General features: G+C 49.0%; 1 protein-coding gene across 5 annotated transcripts in view; it reads right to left on the bottom strand.

The window, feature by feature from the left end:
• ASS1 (argininosuccinate synthase 1) overlaps positions 1-6260 on the bottom strand; it is a 53493-nt gene extending 47233 nt beyond the window's left edge. Inside the window, exon 1 of one of the 5 annotated variants that reach the window (XM_023730807.1) lies at positions 6179-6260. In XM_023730807.1, coding sequence (XP_023586575.1) covers positions 6179-6232 — 54 coding nt within the window. In that variant the 5' untranslated portion in view covers positions 6233-6260. Of the gene's footprint in view, positions 1-879; positions 6069-6178 lie in introns of those variants that run through there. The other 4 variants (XM_023730809.1, XM_023730811.1, XM_023730806.1 and 1 more) reach the window with 4 other exon arrangements.
• Positions 6261-15202: the final 8942 nt, after the last annotated feature.

Here is a 15202-nt window from a genome sequence, read left to right as displayed (position 1 = left end):
GCAGTCCCTAACACATCTCACAAGCCTGCTCACTGGCCTGCCCCCCTCTCACAGGCCCTTGCTGTCGTTTCGACTGGGAGGGGAAAACAGCTTCTAGAACAGTGAGGCTGGGAGCAGGGGAATTCTGATCAATGCCCGCAACTCTCTCCTCCAATGGGTATTCACCTGCCTGCCAGGCCCTGTCCTGGCTGGCTGGGCTGTATGGCCCAGGACCTGGGCTGCTGGTGACTCAGCAGACCTAGACCCTGGGGCCAGGAGATGGTACCCATGGTAACTGCAGCCAGGCAACTGGTGCATCAAGGATGGAGGGAAGGAAGAGGAGAGGGAGGCAGGAAGGACTCGGGGTAGTAAGTATGTGGAATTGGTAGCGTGAGTTCTCTGCTTCTGGAATCTCTCTTCACAGCTCAGCAAACCACTCTGCAAAGGCAGAAGCTGCTCAGCTGCTTGGCATGACTGCCAGGTGATGCCAGGGGCCCTGAATCCGGCCTCCCCAGCCGCCCGAACTCATTTTGAGCAGCCTCATTAAGCAGGGAGGCCCAGGAGCCTCAGAGCCTCCATCCAACCTCCTGTACCAGGAAGCTCTTAGGGAGTGCCTGTGTTCTCACCCTGTGGGACTGTGTGTGATGGTGGTGTGGTTAGGGGTGGGGTGTATCCTGTTGCCTATTTTTTAAACAGCTCTATTGAGACATAATTGACATACAATAAACTGCCCATATTTCAAGTGTACAATTTAGTAAGTTTCAATTTGTGTATACACCCATGAAATCATCACCCCAATCAAGATAATGAACATATCCGTCACATGCCAAGCCCTTCAGTGTGGGTGTTATCCCCATTTTCAAGACAGAGAAACAAACAGACTCAGGTTAAGGAACTTACCCAAGGCCTGGCTTAGCTGATAAGTGGCAGAGCCTGGATTCAAACCCAGATCAGCTGGACTCCATAACCCCCCTGCTGGGAGGTACAAAGCTACCCTTTTCTGGGAAGCCTCAGGGAAGGAAGGTGCTGGGGGAAGCTGTGGTCTGGGAAGCCTCAGGTGGCCCAGACACCCTGGCTGTAGATTGGGGTAGGCTTGAAATAGGGAGAGATAATGCTGTACCAAGATTTGCCCCATTCTAAAAGACACCCCTGATTCTACCCCTTTTCAAAGGCACCTGGAGTCAAGAGGACAGGTGGGGGCAGAAGAGGCAGCTCCATGGAGACAGATCGATCACCTTCACCTGCCCCTGTTTGCCTTAGTAGTCCCACCATACCTGGCATATGGCAGACACTCAGAACGACCCTGCTGGTTCTACTCTCTGAAGGCCAGTTCCCCTCTGTTAAAAGAGGAGCCAGAATCCCCACAGTCTGGAATGCTATGCATGCTCTCACCAGAAATTACAGAGCCCCTTCTGTGTGCCAGGCTGCGTGCACATGTAGGCACCAAAGACCCTTGTAAAGTGGGTACCACTGGATCTAAATGGTATGCAAGAATGGCTGCCCCAGGAATGTATACCTGAGGGGGTGCATGTGTGTGTGCGTTGAGTGCCCCAGTGTGTGTATCTGTGCACGTGTGGTGTATTTGGGTCTGTGTGTGAACGCACAGAGATTAGCTGGGCAGGTGGGCAAGGAAAATAATGTAATCTGACATTTGCGTCAGCTCCTCCCCTCCCAGCATCTGGCGAAGTTCCCTCTTCCCTCTGCCAGAGCAATCGCTGGGCTGCGTGATGAAGCTGAGGCTTTGACCTGGGGAGGGAGAGATGGGGAAGAAGAAGAAACCACAGCTACAATCCACGAGTGAGTACTCACTATGGGTGAAACACAGTGGCTGAGTCAGCCAGACCTGGGTTCAAGTTGCTTAAGCTCCAAACCTGGCTGCTCATCTGCAAAATGGGGGTGAGAACAGCCCATCCTCCATTCCCCCATAAGGCAATGGTGAGGATTCAATAAGATGCTATGGAGTTGGGTGGAGGAGGGGAGCCCAAAGCTCGGCATCAAGCATGTGCCCACTAAACTCTCCTTAACACTGCCACAGGCTGACCTTGAGCCAGTCCCTCGCTCTACAGGCCTCAGTTTCATCATTTGCATTCGGATCCAAAAGCCCTTCTAGCTCTGACATCCTAGGACACTGAGCTTCCTTCCTGGGGGAGGCGCCTGGCCCATCCTGGTTGAACTCAGCCTGCCTTCCTCTAGGCCAAGAACATTTGTGCCTCCCAGCTCCCAGTGCCAGCCGAGACATCCCTTACTAGGACAGAAACACCTGGAAGAAGGGAGGAAGGTGGTCTCATGCCCAGACGCCTGCCAGCTGGGCCTTAGTTGGCAAGGCAGGGGACGTTCTCCATGGCCTCAGCTAGAGCCACACTACCAGCTTCCAGTGAACATGCTGGGCCAGCCTGGGTACTCACTCAACACTAAGGAAAATTGTGCAACTCTAACGTTTCAGAGCTGGAATGGTTACAAGAGCAAACACTGGGTTCAGTTCCCCTACACATATCATTTCAAGATAGAGGCTACTATTACTTCCTATTTACATATGAGGAACCTGATTCTCAGAAGGGTTAAGCAACTTGCCCTAGGTCACAAAGCTAGTGAATGGCAGTGCTGGGATTCAAATCCAGGCTGACAACAGACTCCGTGCTCTTTACTACACTATTCACTATCCTCTCTGGCCTCTGACAGACCCCAGATAGTCTCCCCTTCGCTTTATACATCTTCTAGAGAATAAAATTTCCAATGAATCATCACTGGTCTTTTCTTTCTCGTAATGTCCTGCATAATGTAGTTTAGGACTACAGCCTTATGGAATGTTCCTATAGAACCTCTCCCTAACTTTCTAACTCAACTGAGCTGGGTTCATTATAATTTTTTTTAAAAACCTTGGCTCCACCTAGGCCATAAGAATTCTCTCCTACTTAGGGTCTCCTCAATCTAGGATTTCATCTCTCATCACTTGGCCATCCTAATTTGTGTCTGATAGAGCTAGGCTGCAATTCTGTACTTTGACCTGAAGGTGCCACTGTCCTCCTTCTACCGGATTCAGCCTTCCCATTCACTAACAAGTCTCAGCTCATTTCTATCACCACAGCCTTGGTGAGAGACAGACAGGTGAGGAAGCTGAGGTCAAGAGGCTTGCCCAAGGGAGCCACACACTGAACTGGCTGAATCTCAGCTGCAGGATTCCAGAGGCCTGAGAATCAAATCAGGAACACCAAACTCTCTCAGGGACCCCAACCCTCCAGCCACTTTCCTCCACTCAGGGTTGGGAGTCATTTGGGAGTCTGCTTTGGCTTAGGAAGATTTAGTCTCCAGTATTAATGAAAATGCTCTGAGGAAGGGGGTAGAAAGGACTAAGTAAGCCTTCCCAGACCCTGGTGAGAGATATATAAATCTTCTCTTAAAAGCATTTGGTTATGTTGGAAAGAGTACACTCATTCATTTATTTATTCTACTAATAATGCTGAAGTAAGTGCCTGTGGGTGCCTGGCCTACCCTAAGTCTGGCGAGGGAGGCTCCTTCGCAGGAGGGAGGGAGCCAGGGCCTGAAGATCAACTTTGTCCAAACCCAAAGTGTTGCAGCAGAAACCAGAGCCTTGGACCCTCATTTCCAGTGAGGTTACCTCTGTCCACATAAGTGCCCATAGGCAAGCCACTCACTTCAGAAGCTGCATGCTCAGTGCTCAAATGAAGACATCCGGCTGTCCTGGCTTGCCTCTCAGAACCCATGAGGCATTAGAAAGTACTTGCACAGCAGGTGTGTCTGGGCCTGGCCACCCTTACCCCCCACAAGTTGGGCACAAATGCTAGCTCCACCCCCAAGGCCCCTGGGGCCATGGGCCAGGGTGAAACGGCTATTATCAGAGCCAGCTGACCTCACAAGCCTGGTGCATAAGCATTCTTGCCAGAGTAGGCAGATAGTCGATAGGGGCAAATATGAATGCTCGGGGGTGCTTGGACTATGCTGAGAACAGGAGCCTACCCCCTCCATACCACCACCTGCCTGGCCCTCATTCTAGGCGCTCAGCTGGCAAGATTCATCCACTCATCCACTAGGTCCACTTCTCAGCAGAGCTAGAATCACTTCTCCGCATCACGCACAGTTGGCTGTGGGGCAGACTCCCACCTCCAGGCTCCCTGCCCTGGCTATGCTGGGGAAAGGGATGCTAGGGAAAGGGAGTGAGAGGTGAGAGTTAGTTTGGAATGGGGACTCCTCCAGTTCTGATCCATCACCAGAGTTCCCACCCACTGTGTGACTGTTTTTGCCTCTACTGTCTCCCCTCATCAGAACCTAACTCATGAGATCAGAGACCCTGCTTCCTTCTCTGCCGTGTACCCAGCGTGCCACACCCCAGACATTTATTAATGAGTTAACCTTTTCGTGCCCGGCAGTACATATAGCGACCATGAAATTTTTCAGCCTCTGGGGTTTACTGGGAAGCTGCTATCCCACTGACAGTGTGTGCTGCCTCAAGGAAGGGGCCTTTATGACTGTTTGAAACCCAAGAAATGGGCATGTGCTGCAAAATACTGTTTTTATAGGGTATTGCATGAGGTGTCTGAATTTTTGGTAAGAAAAATAGAAATTTTGAAAATTTTTATTTGTTATGCATATGTACCAGTAGGCCCCGGTGGGTACTCTAGAGTATAATTACTGGCACTTTATATGTACCAGGGCCCTGGTGGTGCAGTGGTTAAGAGCTACGGCTACTAACCAAAGGTCAGTAGTTTGAATCCACCAGTCGTTCCTTGGAAACCCTGTGGGGCAGTTCTACCCTGTCCTGTAGGGTTGCTATGAGTCAGAATCGACTCTACAACAATGAGTTACATGTACATCTAAACACTTAGGGTAGGCTTGTGGGAGGGGGCAAGAAAAAAAAAAATCCTTACTACCTACCAAAAATTCAGACACAGTCAGTGATTCAGCATGCTTCCATTAGTGAAAACACATGGTATCAACCAAAAATTCAAAGCAGGAAATAACTGAGTTACCAAAGGATTAAATGGGCCAGTTTACAGAGCTCTTCGACGGCATCTTAACATCTGCAAAAGTCTCCTGAACCCTGAGCCTGTGCGAGCTCAGACAGATGGAGAAACTGAGGCTTGGGAAGCTGAGGGGCTTGCCCAAGGTCTCGTGTATTTGCACCTGCCTTTGGGGCTTGGGTCTGCAGGACTCCAAAACCTGCCCCTCCTGTCACTCGGCTGTGGACTGGGAGAGGAGGGATTAAAGCCCAGGGCCCTCCCGATCTACCCCTGGGGAAACGACAGGTCTGTTCCTGCCCGGAGATCGGCGGCCAGACAGCGCTGCTCCCAAGGAGACGCCCCCACTCCACAGAGAGGAATACTGAGGTGGCGGGGTCACTGGGCCTCGAGTCAGGAGGAACTCTGGCAGGATGAGAGGGGAATTTCCTCCATTTCTTCCTGGAGGGCGCAGCCGCCCACAGGGGCCAAAGGCAACAGCAACCCAGACGGTGGCTATTTCCTGCGAACTTGCCCCTCCCGCCCGGTGCGAAAGCCAGGCGGAAACCAGGCACCGCTGCCCAAAGCGAGGCCACCAGCCCCACCTGCGCCCCGCGCAAATCCCTTTCAGGAGGCTAAACCTTGTGTCTGCCGCCCCCTGTCACACCCAAGGCAATGGGGCTTTCAGCGAGGGTCACGGCGCCCGTCTGCCCAGGGTAAACTGAGGCTCAGGAAAAGCCATACACCCAAGCCCCGGGGGTGAGGGGCTGAGGTGGGGCTGGAACTCTGGTTTCACGCAGAGGAAAAAAAAGAAAAAGGCAGAGTCAGATACAGTGGATCAGAGAGGGGCCGAGAGGGTCGGGAGCCCCCACCCTCTCTAGACTTTCCAAGGTCTCCATTTTGGAGGTTCACGGCATAGAGGAGCCTGGAACGGGGAAGAAAAATGCAGAAAGAACGAAGAGATAGCCTAATTTACTCCTCAGACCCCAGACTCGTGCCCCACCCCTTCCCCGCCACCGGAGAAGCCGAGGAATCCAGCCGCAGGCGTTTAAGCAACAGAATCCCTGGCGTCTGCCTCTTTCCCGCCAGCCTTAGTCGCAGCGGAAGGCGCGCAGCGACTAGAAAGTCCTCCCTCTGTCCTCGGCTCGCCCTCGGACCGCGCGGGGGAGGGGGCTTCCGGGGAAGGTGACCATAGCCTAGGGAGTGGGAAAGGGACCCATGACCCCTCTAGGCCCGAGGCTCCTTACCGGTGCCCAGGCGTTGGTGGCAGGTGGCGGAGCGGGGCCGGCAGCGACGCGCATCCCGGTTTATAAGCACAGGGTCGGGGGCAGGACCGGGGAAAGGGGACACGTTGCGGGACGCGCGCGGCAGGCCCCGCCCCCGGGCCTGGCCCCCTCCGGGAGCCTCTCAGCCCTCGCAGCCACCGGCGAGTGGGCGGGGCCCCGACTCTCCCTCCCTTCTCACGCTTTCCCTCTTGGCTTTCTCTCCACCACCCTCCTCAAACCCTCCAGCCCCCACCTACGGTCCCTGGCGGTTCTTGCAGGGGCGGACGCCAGCACGGCCTCCTGAGGGCGCACGGGCGGGGGTGACGCGGTGCGGGTCTCACTGCCCTGGTCCGATGGCAGGCGGCGCCTCAGAAGGCGGCTGGGGCAGGAACCCGCGCCGCTGGCAGGGTGACCGCAGCAGCCTGACCTCCTGCCTGGCCCTTGGGAGCTTTCAAAGCGCTTCGAGGTGGAAGTGGGGATATAAGTTCACTCGGCGCGGTGTATATGTGTGTGTGTGTGGCGGGGGGCGGGGGGGGCAGGATCGTGTTATTGTTGTTAAGTGCCCTTGAATCGATTTTAGATTCATAGCGAACCCATGTGACAAAGTAAAACTGCCCCATGGGGTTTTCTAGGCTGTAATCTTTCCAGGAGCAGATCACCAGGTCTTTCTTCCTTCTAGCCTCTGGGTGGATTCTAACCGCCAATCTTTTGGTTAGCCCCCAAGCGCTTAACCGTTGCACAACCAGGGCTCCTGGGAACTTGGTACCCACTCTTATCCTGCACCCAGCGTCCTGGACCCTTCTGCAGACCTCAAAGCCCCTCCTTTCACCCACATTAGCCCCTGTGAACCGGTGCCCATTGTGCAAAGGAGAAGACCAGGACTTTGCTGCCACTAGAACTCCAAGGTTCCATCCTCAGTCCAGGGCTTATTCCTGGCTGTCTTGCAAGGGCACCCAGTAAATGATAAATAAATGATTGGCTGGCCACTAACCCATTGGACAGCAGGGAAGGCCGAGGTTCACAAAGGTGAAGCCTCTTGTTTGCAAAACGAAACCAGGAATTGTGAACCCAATCTGGCCTTCAGAAGAGTCTCTGCATCAGAAGTTTCCCAGCCTGATTTATAAGCCCCAAAGCACCAATCACTGCAACCACAAGCCCAAGAAAACCTCAGGTTCTGGGACTCCATCCAAGGCCACCGCCCCACAGTTGAGACTGACCCAGGGAGGACAGCTTCCTGAACACGAGGGACGCAGGGCAGCAGACCCAAGCCTGCACTGCTGGATTTGTCATTCAGCCATCTTGGAAAATGGGGAGAAGGTTGATAGGTGATGTTAAGGATGTGGCACCGACATGGCCCCTTCCTGCAATCAGGAAGCAGCCAGAGAAAGGGACCTCCAGCAGATAGGTGAAGCCTGCTAGTCACCAGGCCTCTTGGTCCAGCTGCCACCCTGACACCAGCACTCTCTTATTTCACCATCTGACTCTGCCAGCCCATCCCACCCCATCACAATGGCAGTCTAGTCACTGACACACACCAGCTAGTTCCCTCAGTAGCTGGAGGTCCTTCCAGGAGAGAAAGGCATCAAATCAGTTTACCAAACCATAGCTTCAAGTCCCTTGTGAGTTCTTGTTTCTTTTTTTTTTTTTAATTTTATTGTTGTACTTTAAGTGAAAGTTTACAATTCAAGTTAGTCTCTCATACAAAAATTTATACATACATTGTTATATGACCCTAATTGCTCTCCCTATTCTGTGACAGCACACTCCTCCTTTCCACCTCTGATTTCCCATGTCCATTCAACCAGCTCCTGACCCTCTCTGCCTTCTCATCTCACCTCTGGACAGGAGCTGCCCATTTAGTCTCATGTATCTACTTGAGCTAAGAAGCACACTCTTCACCAGTATCATTTTATGTCCCATAGTCCAGTCTAATCTTTGTCTGAAGAGTTGGCCTTAGGAATGGTTTCAGTTCTGAGTTGACGGAGAGTCCAGTGACCATGCTTTCTGGGGATCCTCCAGTCTTAGTCAGACCATTAAGTATGGTCTTTTTACTATAATTTGAGTTCTGTACTCCACTTTTCTCATGCTCCATCAGGGACTTTCTGTTGTGTTCCCTGTTAGGGTGGTCATTGGTGGTAGCCGGGCACCATCTAGTTCTTCTGGTCTCAGGCTGATGAAGTCTCTGATTTATGTGGCCCTTTCTGTCTCTTGGGCTAACACTTTCCTTGTGACTTTGGTATTCGTCATTCTCCTTTATTCCAGGTGAGTTGGGACCAATTGATGCGTCTTAGATGGCCACTCACTAGCTTTTAAGACCCCAGATGCCACTCACCAAAGTAGGATGCAGAACATTTTCTTAATAAGCTTTGTTATGCCAATTGACCTAGATGTCCCCTGAAAGCATGGTCCCCAGACCCCCGCCCCCCTTGTGAGCTTCTTATCCTCTAGCACCCACACCCATGTCCTTGGCCTGTAATGGCGAGGGTCCCAGGTGAGTTATGTAGGCTTGGTGCAACCCCTCACACAGGCCCCAGTGACTGTGGGTGACTTGAGGCACCTTCCTGCTGGGAGGCAGTGTGACAGCAGCCCCTTAGCCCACTCACTAGGCAAATGTCAGGCCTGGATCCCCTGGGCCTTCCACACTAGCAGGAAGCAAGTCAGAAATAGCCACCAAACAACACCGGAAGCAGCTGTGTGACCTTAGGAAGATCACTTCCCACTCCAGGCTCAGTTCCTCATCTGCAGAGCCACCCTGGGCAGGGATGGGTGGGTGGGGTGGCAGTTTGTCTTAAGTCTTCTCTGAGTCTCCATCACAGCCTATGACTTTGTACTCTCTCCTCATTTGGTCCTCATTTCTTCCTTTAAGATGTCGTTGCCCTTTGAGAAAGTTGGGGAGGGATGGGTGGATAGGGACCATCTCCTTGGTGTTATTACAGAAGGAGTTTTCATGGACTGACTTGTGTCCCCCAAAAATATGTGTCAACTTGGCTAGGCCACGATTCCTAGTATTGTGTGGTTGTCCTCCATTTTGCAATCTGATAATCTTCCATTTTGTGATGCGTTGTAAATCTTAGCCTCTATGCCTGTGGTTATAGTCTCATTTGAGAGTGAGCTATCTGTTATGTTAATGAGGCAGGATTAGGCCATGTTAATAAGGATTAGGGTGGGAAGTAACACCCTTACTCAGGTCACAGCCCTGACCGGTTATAAGGAGTTTCCTTATGGTGTGGCCTGCATCACCTTTTATCTTACAAGAGATAAAACCAGAGGGTTGTGAGCAAAAAGGGAGGGACACACTACTACAAAGAAAGAAGAACTGGGAGCAGAACAAAGGCAACCTTTGGACCCAGAGTCCCTGTACTGAGAACCTCCTAGATGCACGGGAAGATTGATGCCAAGACACTGGAGATATCCAAGGAAAGCCGGGCCCATAGATGTTGAAAGAAGACTAGGACCTTCTCCCAGAGCCAACAGAGAAAGAAAGCCTTCCCCTAGAGCTGGCGCCCTGAATTTGGACTTGTAGCCTCCTAAACCATGAGAGAATAAATTTGTTTGTTAAAGCCATCCACTTGTGGCATTTCTGTTATAGCAGCACTAGGTAACCAAGACAGAATTTGGTACCAGAAGAGTGGGGTGCTGCTCTAACAGATACCTAAAATGTGGAAGTGGTTTTGGAATTGGATCATGGATAGAGGCTGAAAGAGTTTCAAGGTGCCTAATAGTAAAGCCTGGATTGCTTTGAAGAGACTATTGGTAGAATTATGGACATCAAAAGCAATTCTGGTGAGAGGTCAGAAAGAAGTAAGGAGAGCTATAGAGAAAGTCTCTATTGTTTTAGAGAATACATATGGCACCAACAACAGAGTGCCGCTAGAAATGTGTACATTAAATGTGCTGGTGAGGCTTTAAAAGAAAACAACGAACATGTGATTGGACAATGGAGGAAGGGTAATGCTTTTTATGCAGTGGCAAAGAACTTGTCTGAATTATATTCAAGTGTTTGGTGTAAGGTAGAACTTGTAAGTGATAAACTTGGATATCTGGCTAATGAGATTTCTAAGCAAGATCTTAAAGGGGCTGCATTGTTTTCCTCACCGCTTATAGTAAAATGCTGAGAGAAAAGAGATGGTCTTAAAAATAAACTGTGCAAAATGAAAACAGAACTGAAAGATTTGAAAAATTCTGTTGTACAAACTAAGAACATATGTTCTAGAATTTTCACCAAGGAAGTAGCTACATAATCTTTTGTTAAAGAGATTAAGCCTGTGACTGATGGATCTAACAAACTATCACAGCAGAAAACCCATTAGCTTAGACTGAAAGGGACAGAGAAAGAATGAGAGGAAGAATGCTGTCTGCATCTTGGAACTCTACAAGCAAGAAACAGGCCAAAGGAGCTACGTCTGTTATCCTTCAAGAAAAGAAAAGGACCATCCCTGGAGCAGCTTGGAGATCAGCAGAACTGTTGGAAGGATCATGGGAAGCAGGGCCTTCTTGGTTTCAAAGGGTGGAGCACAGTCTCCTGGATCTCTAAGAGTAGGGTCATAGCCTTCTAGGTTTCAAGGAGTTGGATCTTCACCAGCTTGGTTCTGGAGAGTGGGGCTGCCATTAAGGTGTGCCGGTGGTTGGGCCCCCACCCAAAGCTGAGACGGTGGGACTGCAATGCCCATGGGGCAGATGAATGAGGCAGCCCAAAGCTGAGGAGGCAGTGTTGCCGTCCCAGTGGGCCTGGAAGGCAGAGCTGAAGCCCAAGGATGAGGGGCCTCCACCCAGAATCCAGAGAGCATGGCCAACATCCAGAGTCTGGAGGGCAGGGTCCTGCCTAGATGGTCTCAGAGAACAGAGGATTATTTTCAAGCCTTGAGAACTAATGTAAATTGTTCTGCTGGGTTTTTGACTTGCTTGGTGCCTGTTATTCCTTCTTTCCCTCCAGTTTCTCCTATTTGTTATGGAAATGTCTACTTTTTGTGCCTATTCCACGATTGTACTTTAGAAGCAGATAACTTGTATTCTAGATTTCACAGGTTCACAAATAAAGAGAAATTTTGCCCCAGGATGGAATTTGGACTTAGAGTTGATTTAAGACTTTTGGGATAATATGATGGGGTAAAAGTGTTTTATATGTGGCAAGGACATTAATTTTGGGGGGACAAAGGGTGAAGTGTCATGGTTTGATAAATAAGACAGGAACAGAAAGGGAAACTGAGGCAGTGAGGCCTGGTGTTCCCTCAAGCTCCCCAAAGTCAGTGGTGGCCCCAGGGAGAAGCCACATGACCTGGACCTCAGAAAGGGGGCAGAGTGAGGGATGAGCCCTGCCTGTCTGGAGAGGTCGACTGGGAGTGTGGGTGAAAAGGGAGGTCATCTGGGTGGATTTTGGCCATAACCCCAACACTCGTGGTTGTCACCAGGTGCTTTTTATGCTCCTAACATTCATTTAATCTTCATGACTACCCTATATGAAATAGCTATTATTATTATTATGGAGCCCTGGTGGTGCAATGGTTAAGCACACAGCTGCTAACTGCAAGGTTGCTGGTTTGAACCTACCAGTCACTCTGCAGGAGAAAACACATGGCAATTTGCTCCCATAAAGAGTGCTGTTGTTGTTAGGTGCTGTCAAGTAGGTTCCAACTCAGAGACCCTATGTATAACAGAATGAAACACTGCCTGGTCCTGTGTCATCCTCACAATTTTGCTATGCTTGAGCCCATCATTGCAGCTACTGTGTCAGTCCATCTCGTTGAGGGTCTTCCTCTTTTTTGCTGACCCTCTATTTCACCAAGCATGATGTCCTTCCCCAGGGACTTGTCCTCCTAATAACATGTCTAAAGTACGTAAGAAGAAGTCTCACCATCCTTGCTTCTAAGGAGCATTCTAGCTGTACTTCTTCCAAGACAAATTTGTTTGTTCTTCTGGAAGTCCTTAGTATATTCAATATTCTTTGCCAACACCACAATTCAAAGGCATCAATTCTTTTTCGTTCTTCCTTATTCATTGTCCAGCTTTCGCGTGCATATGAGGCAACTGAAAATACCACGGCTTGGTTTGGGCACACCTTAGTCCTCAAAGTGACATGTTTGCTTTTTTTTTTTTTTTTTTTTAACACTTTAAAGAGGTCTTTTGCAGCAGATTTGCCCAATGCAATAAGTCGTTTGATTTCCTGACTGCTGCTTCCATGGGCGTTGATTGTGGATACAAGTAAAACAAAATCCTTGACAGAGTCAATCTTTTCTCAGTTTATTATGATGTTGCTTATTGGTCCAGTTGTGAGGATTTTTGTTTTGTTTATGTTGAGGTGTGATCCATACTGAAGGCTGTAGTCTTTGATCTTCATCAGTAAGCGCTTCAGTCCTCTTTGCTTTCAGCAAGCAAGGTTGTGTCATCTGCATATCACAGCTTGTTAATGAGTCTTCCACCAATCCTGATGCCGCATTCTTCTTCATACAGTCCAGCTTCTCGGATTATTTGTTCATCATACAGATTGAATAAGTATGGTGAAAGGATACAACCCTGACACACACCTTTCTTGATTTAAACCACGTGGTATCCCATGGTTGTGTTCGAATGACTGCCTCTTCATCTGTATACAGGTACCTCATGAGCACAATTAAGTATTCTGGAATTCCCATTCTTTGCAATATTATCCATAATTTTTTATGATCCACACAGTTGAATGCCTTTGTATAGTCAATAAAACACAGGTAAACACCTTTTTGGTATTCTCTGCTTTCAGCCAAGATCCATCTGACATCAGCAATGATATCCTTCATTCCATGTCCTCTTCTGAATCGGGCTTGAATTTCTGGCAGTTCCCTGCTGATGTACTGCTGCAACCATTTTTGTATTATCTTCAGCAAAATTTTACCTGTGTGCAATATTAAATGATATTGTTCAATAATTTCTGCATTCTGTTGGATGACCTTTCTTTGGAATGAATATAAATATGGATCTCTTCCAGCCAGTTGGCCAAGTAGCTGCCTTCTTGGCAAAGACGTGTGAGCACCTCCAGTGCTGCATCCGTTTGTTGAAACATCTCAATTTGTATTCCGTCAATTCCTGGAGCCTTGTTTTTCACTAATGCCTTCAGTGCAGCTTGGACTTCTTCCTTCAATACCATCATAGATACCCTAAAGATTACAGCCTAGGAAATCCTATTGGGCAATTCTACTCTGTCCTATAGGATTGCTGTGAGTTGGAATCAACTTGATGGCACACAACAAAACATTATTATTATAGATAGAAAACTGCAGCACAGAGAGGAAGTGTATCTTCCCAAAGGCCACACAGCATGTAAGTGGCAGAGCAGGACTGGAACCCCAGTCTCTGTAAGCCCAGGTCCAAACCCTCTACTCTACCTCAGGCTTCAGTTGAACTGGTGGAATAGCTGAGATTCCCAGGGTCACAGGATATGGGGACTTTTACTCCTTGTAGCAGAAATGGCTCCAGTCCAGGGGACTGTCCATTCCTGATGCACAGGCATTGGTGACATGAGGGGCAGTGAGGTCACAACTCTCCTGAGAGTAAAAGAGAAGTCCAAGCTGCCAGCTGCTCACTAAGCACCAGGGTGGATTGTTGCCCAGTGGCAGAGATCAAGGAGGAGGTGGACTGGCTGGCTCCCGAGTGAGCCACTTTGCACCTGCACCCTCTTCATCTACCAGGTGAGCATCTGAACCTACCCCATCCCTCATCCTGCAGAGCAGGTCCAGGGGTCTGAACTGGGGCATGGCCCCAGGGAATCCTCCGCCTTTCACTCTGTGCCCTCCACCCGCCCTGCCTACCTCTAGGTCAGGGCTCCTCAAGGAGCCTGCACACCTCCTGGTTAAGTGGCTTTGGATGGTGTCCCTAAAAGCACAGCAACACTGAGGCCTGACCAAGTGGAGAATCTGAGGCACTGGATTCAAGACATTTATATTTTCTGAATATATCCAGAGTTCTCCACCTCCACCGCACTGGTCTACTCTTTGCTTACTCAGATCACTGTAATAGCCACTTTGATGATCTCCCTGCTTCCCCCTAACTCCCCCTCCAATCATTTCTCCACCAGAGAGTTCTTAAAAACACCAGTCAGAATAGGTCAGTCCCTTCTTAAAACCCTTTGGTGGTTCTTTTTTGCCCCTAATATTGATACCAGTTGTTCCAGCAACATCGGTTGATTTCCCTTTCGTTGGCATCTTTGTTGAAAATTAATTCACCTTTTAAGCATGGGCCTATTTCTGGACTCCTTATTCTGTTCCATTGATCTATTTATCTGTCCTTATGCCAATATCACACCATCTTGATTATTGCAGCTTTATAGTAAGTCTTGAAGTCAGGTAGTATCTATCACCCAACTTTTTTCTTTTTCAAAACTGTTTTGGCTATTCTATGGCCTTTGCATTTCCATATAAATCGTCAATTTATATAAAAATCTGCTGAAATTTCGATTGGGTATTGTATTGAATCTATATGTCAGCTTGGGTAGAATGGACATTTTAACAATATTGAGGTGTTCAATCCATGAACATGGTATAACTCTCCATTTATTTGTATCTTCTTTAATTGTCCCAACATTTAATAAAAAATGTAAACCATTTACTCAGAAGTATTAATTGCTATTTATGCGAGGAATGAGAAAAAAACTAAAGCAGTCAGGTCAATCTGTAGAGGCTACATTTTGAGATGATCTTTATTTGTGGTAAATTCAGTGTTTTAAACCAAAGGTGCATCTCTAAGATGGTGTTGAAGTATACGCGCCTTAGTGTCAGAAAACTGCTCCTTTATTTGGTGTAAAATCCCAGGTAAGTTTTTTTTTTAAGGATATAGACTAGCAGGATGCATAGCTAGAAGAACTGGAGGCTCATAAGGTCTCTGAAGATGATGAGGTGTTTCAAATGAACCTGCTGGGGGTGGACATTCTCCAGTTGGGAGAGAATATGTAATCATTGTGGGAACGGTCTGGTGTCTGTGGTATCAGTGTGACAAGGTCACCTCTCATGCTAGAAGAGATAGGGTCACAGGTATGGCTGT

The sequence above is a fragment of the Trichechus manatus genome, unplaced genomic scaffold, assembly GCF_000243295.1.
Source record: "Trichechus manatus latirostris isolate Lorelei unplaced genomic scaffold, TriManLat1.0 scaffold00038, whole genome shotgun sequence".
Classification (NCBI taxonomy): domain Eukaryota; kingdom Metazoa; phylum Chordata; class Mammalia; order Sirenia; family Trichechidae; genus Trichechus; species Trichechus manatus.
Note: the sequence above shows the minus strand (reverse complement) of the source record. Positions and strands in the feature narration are given on the sequence as shown.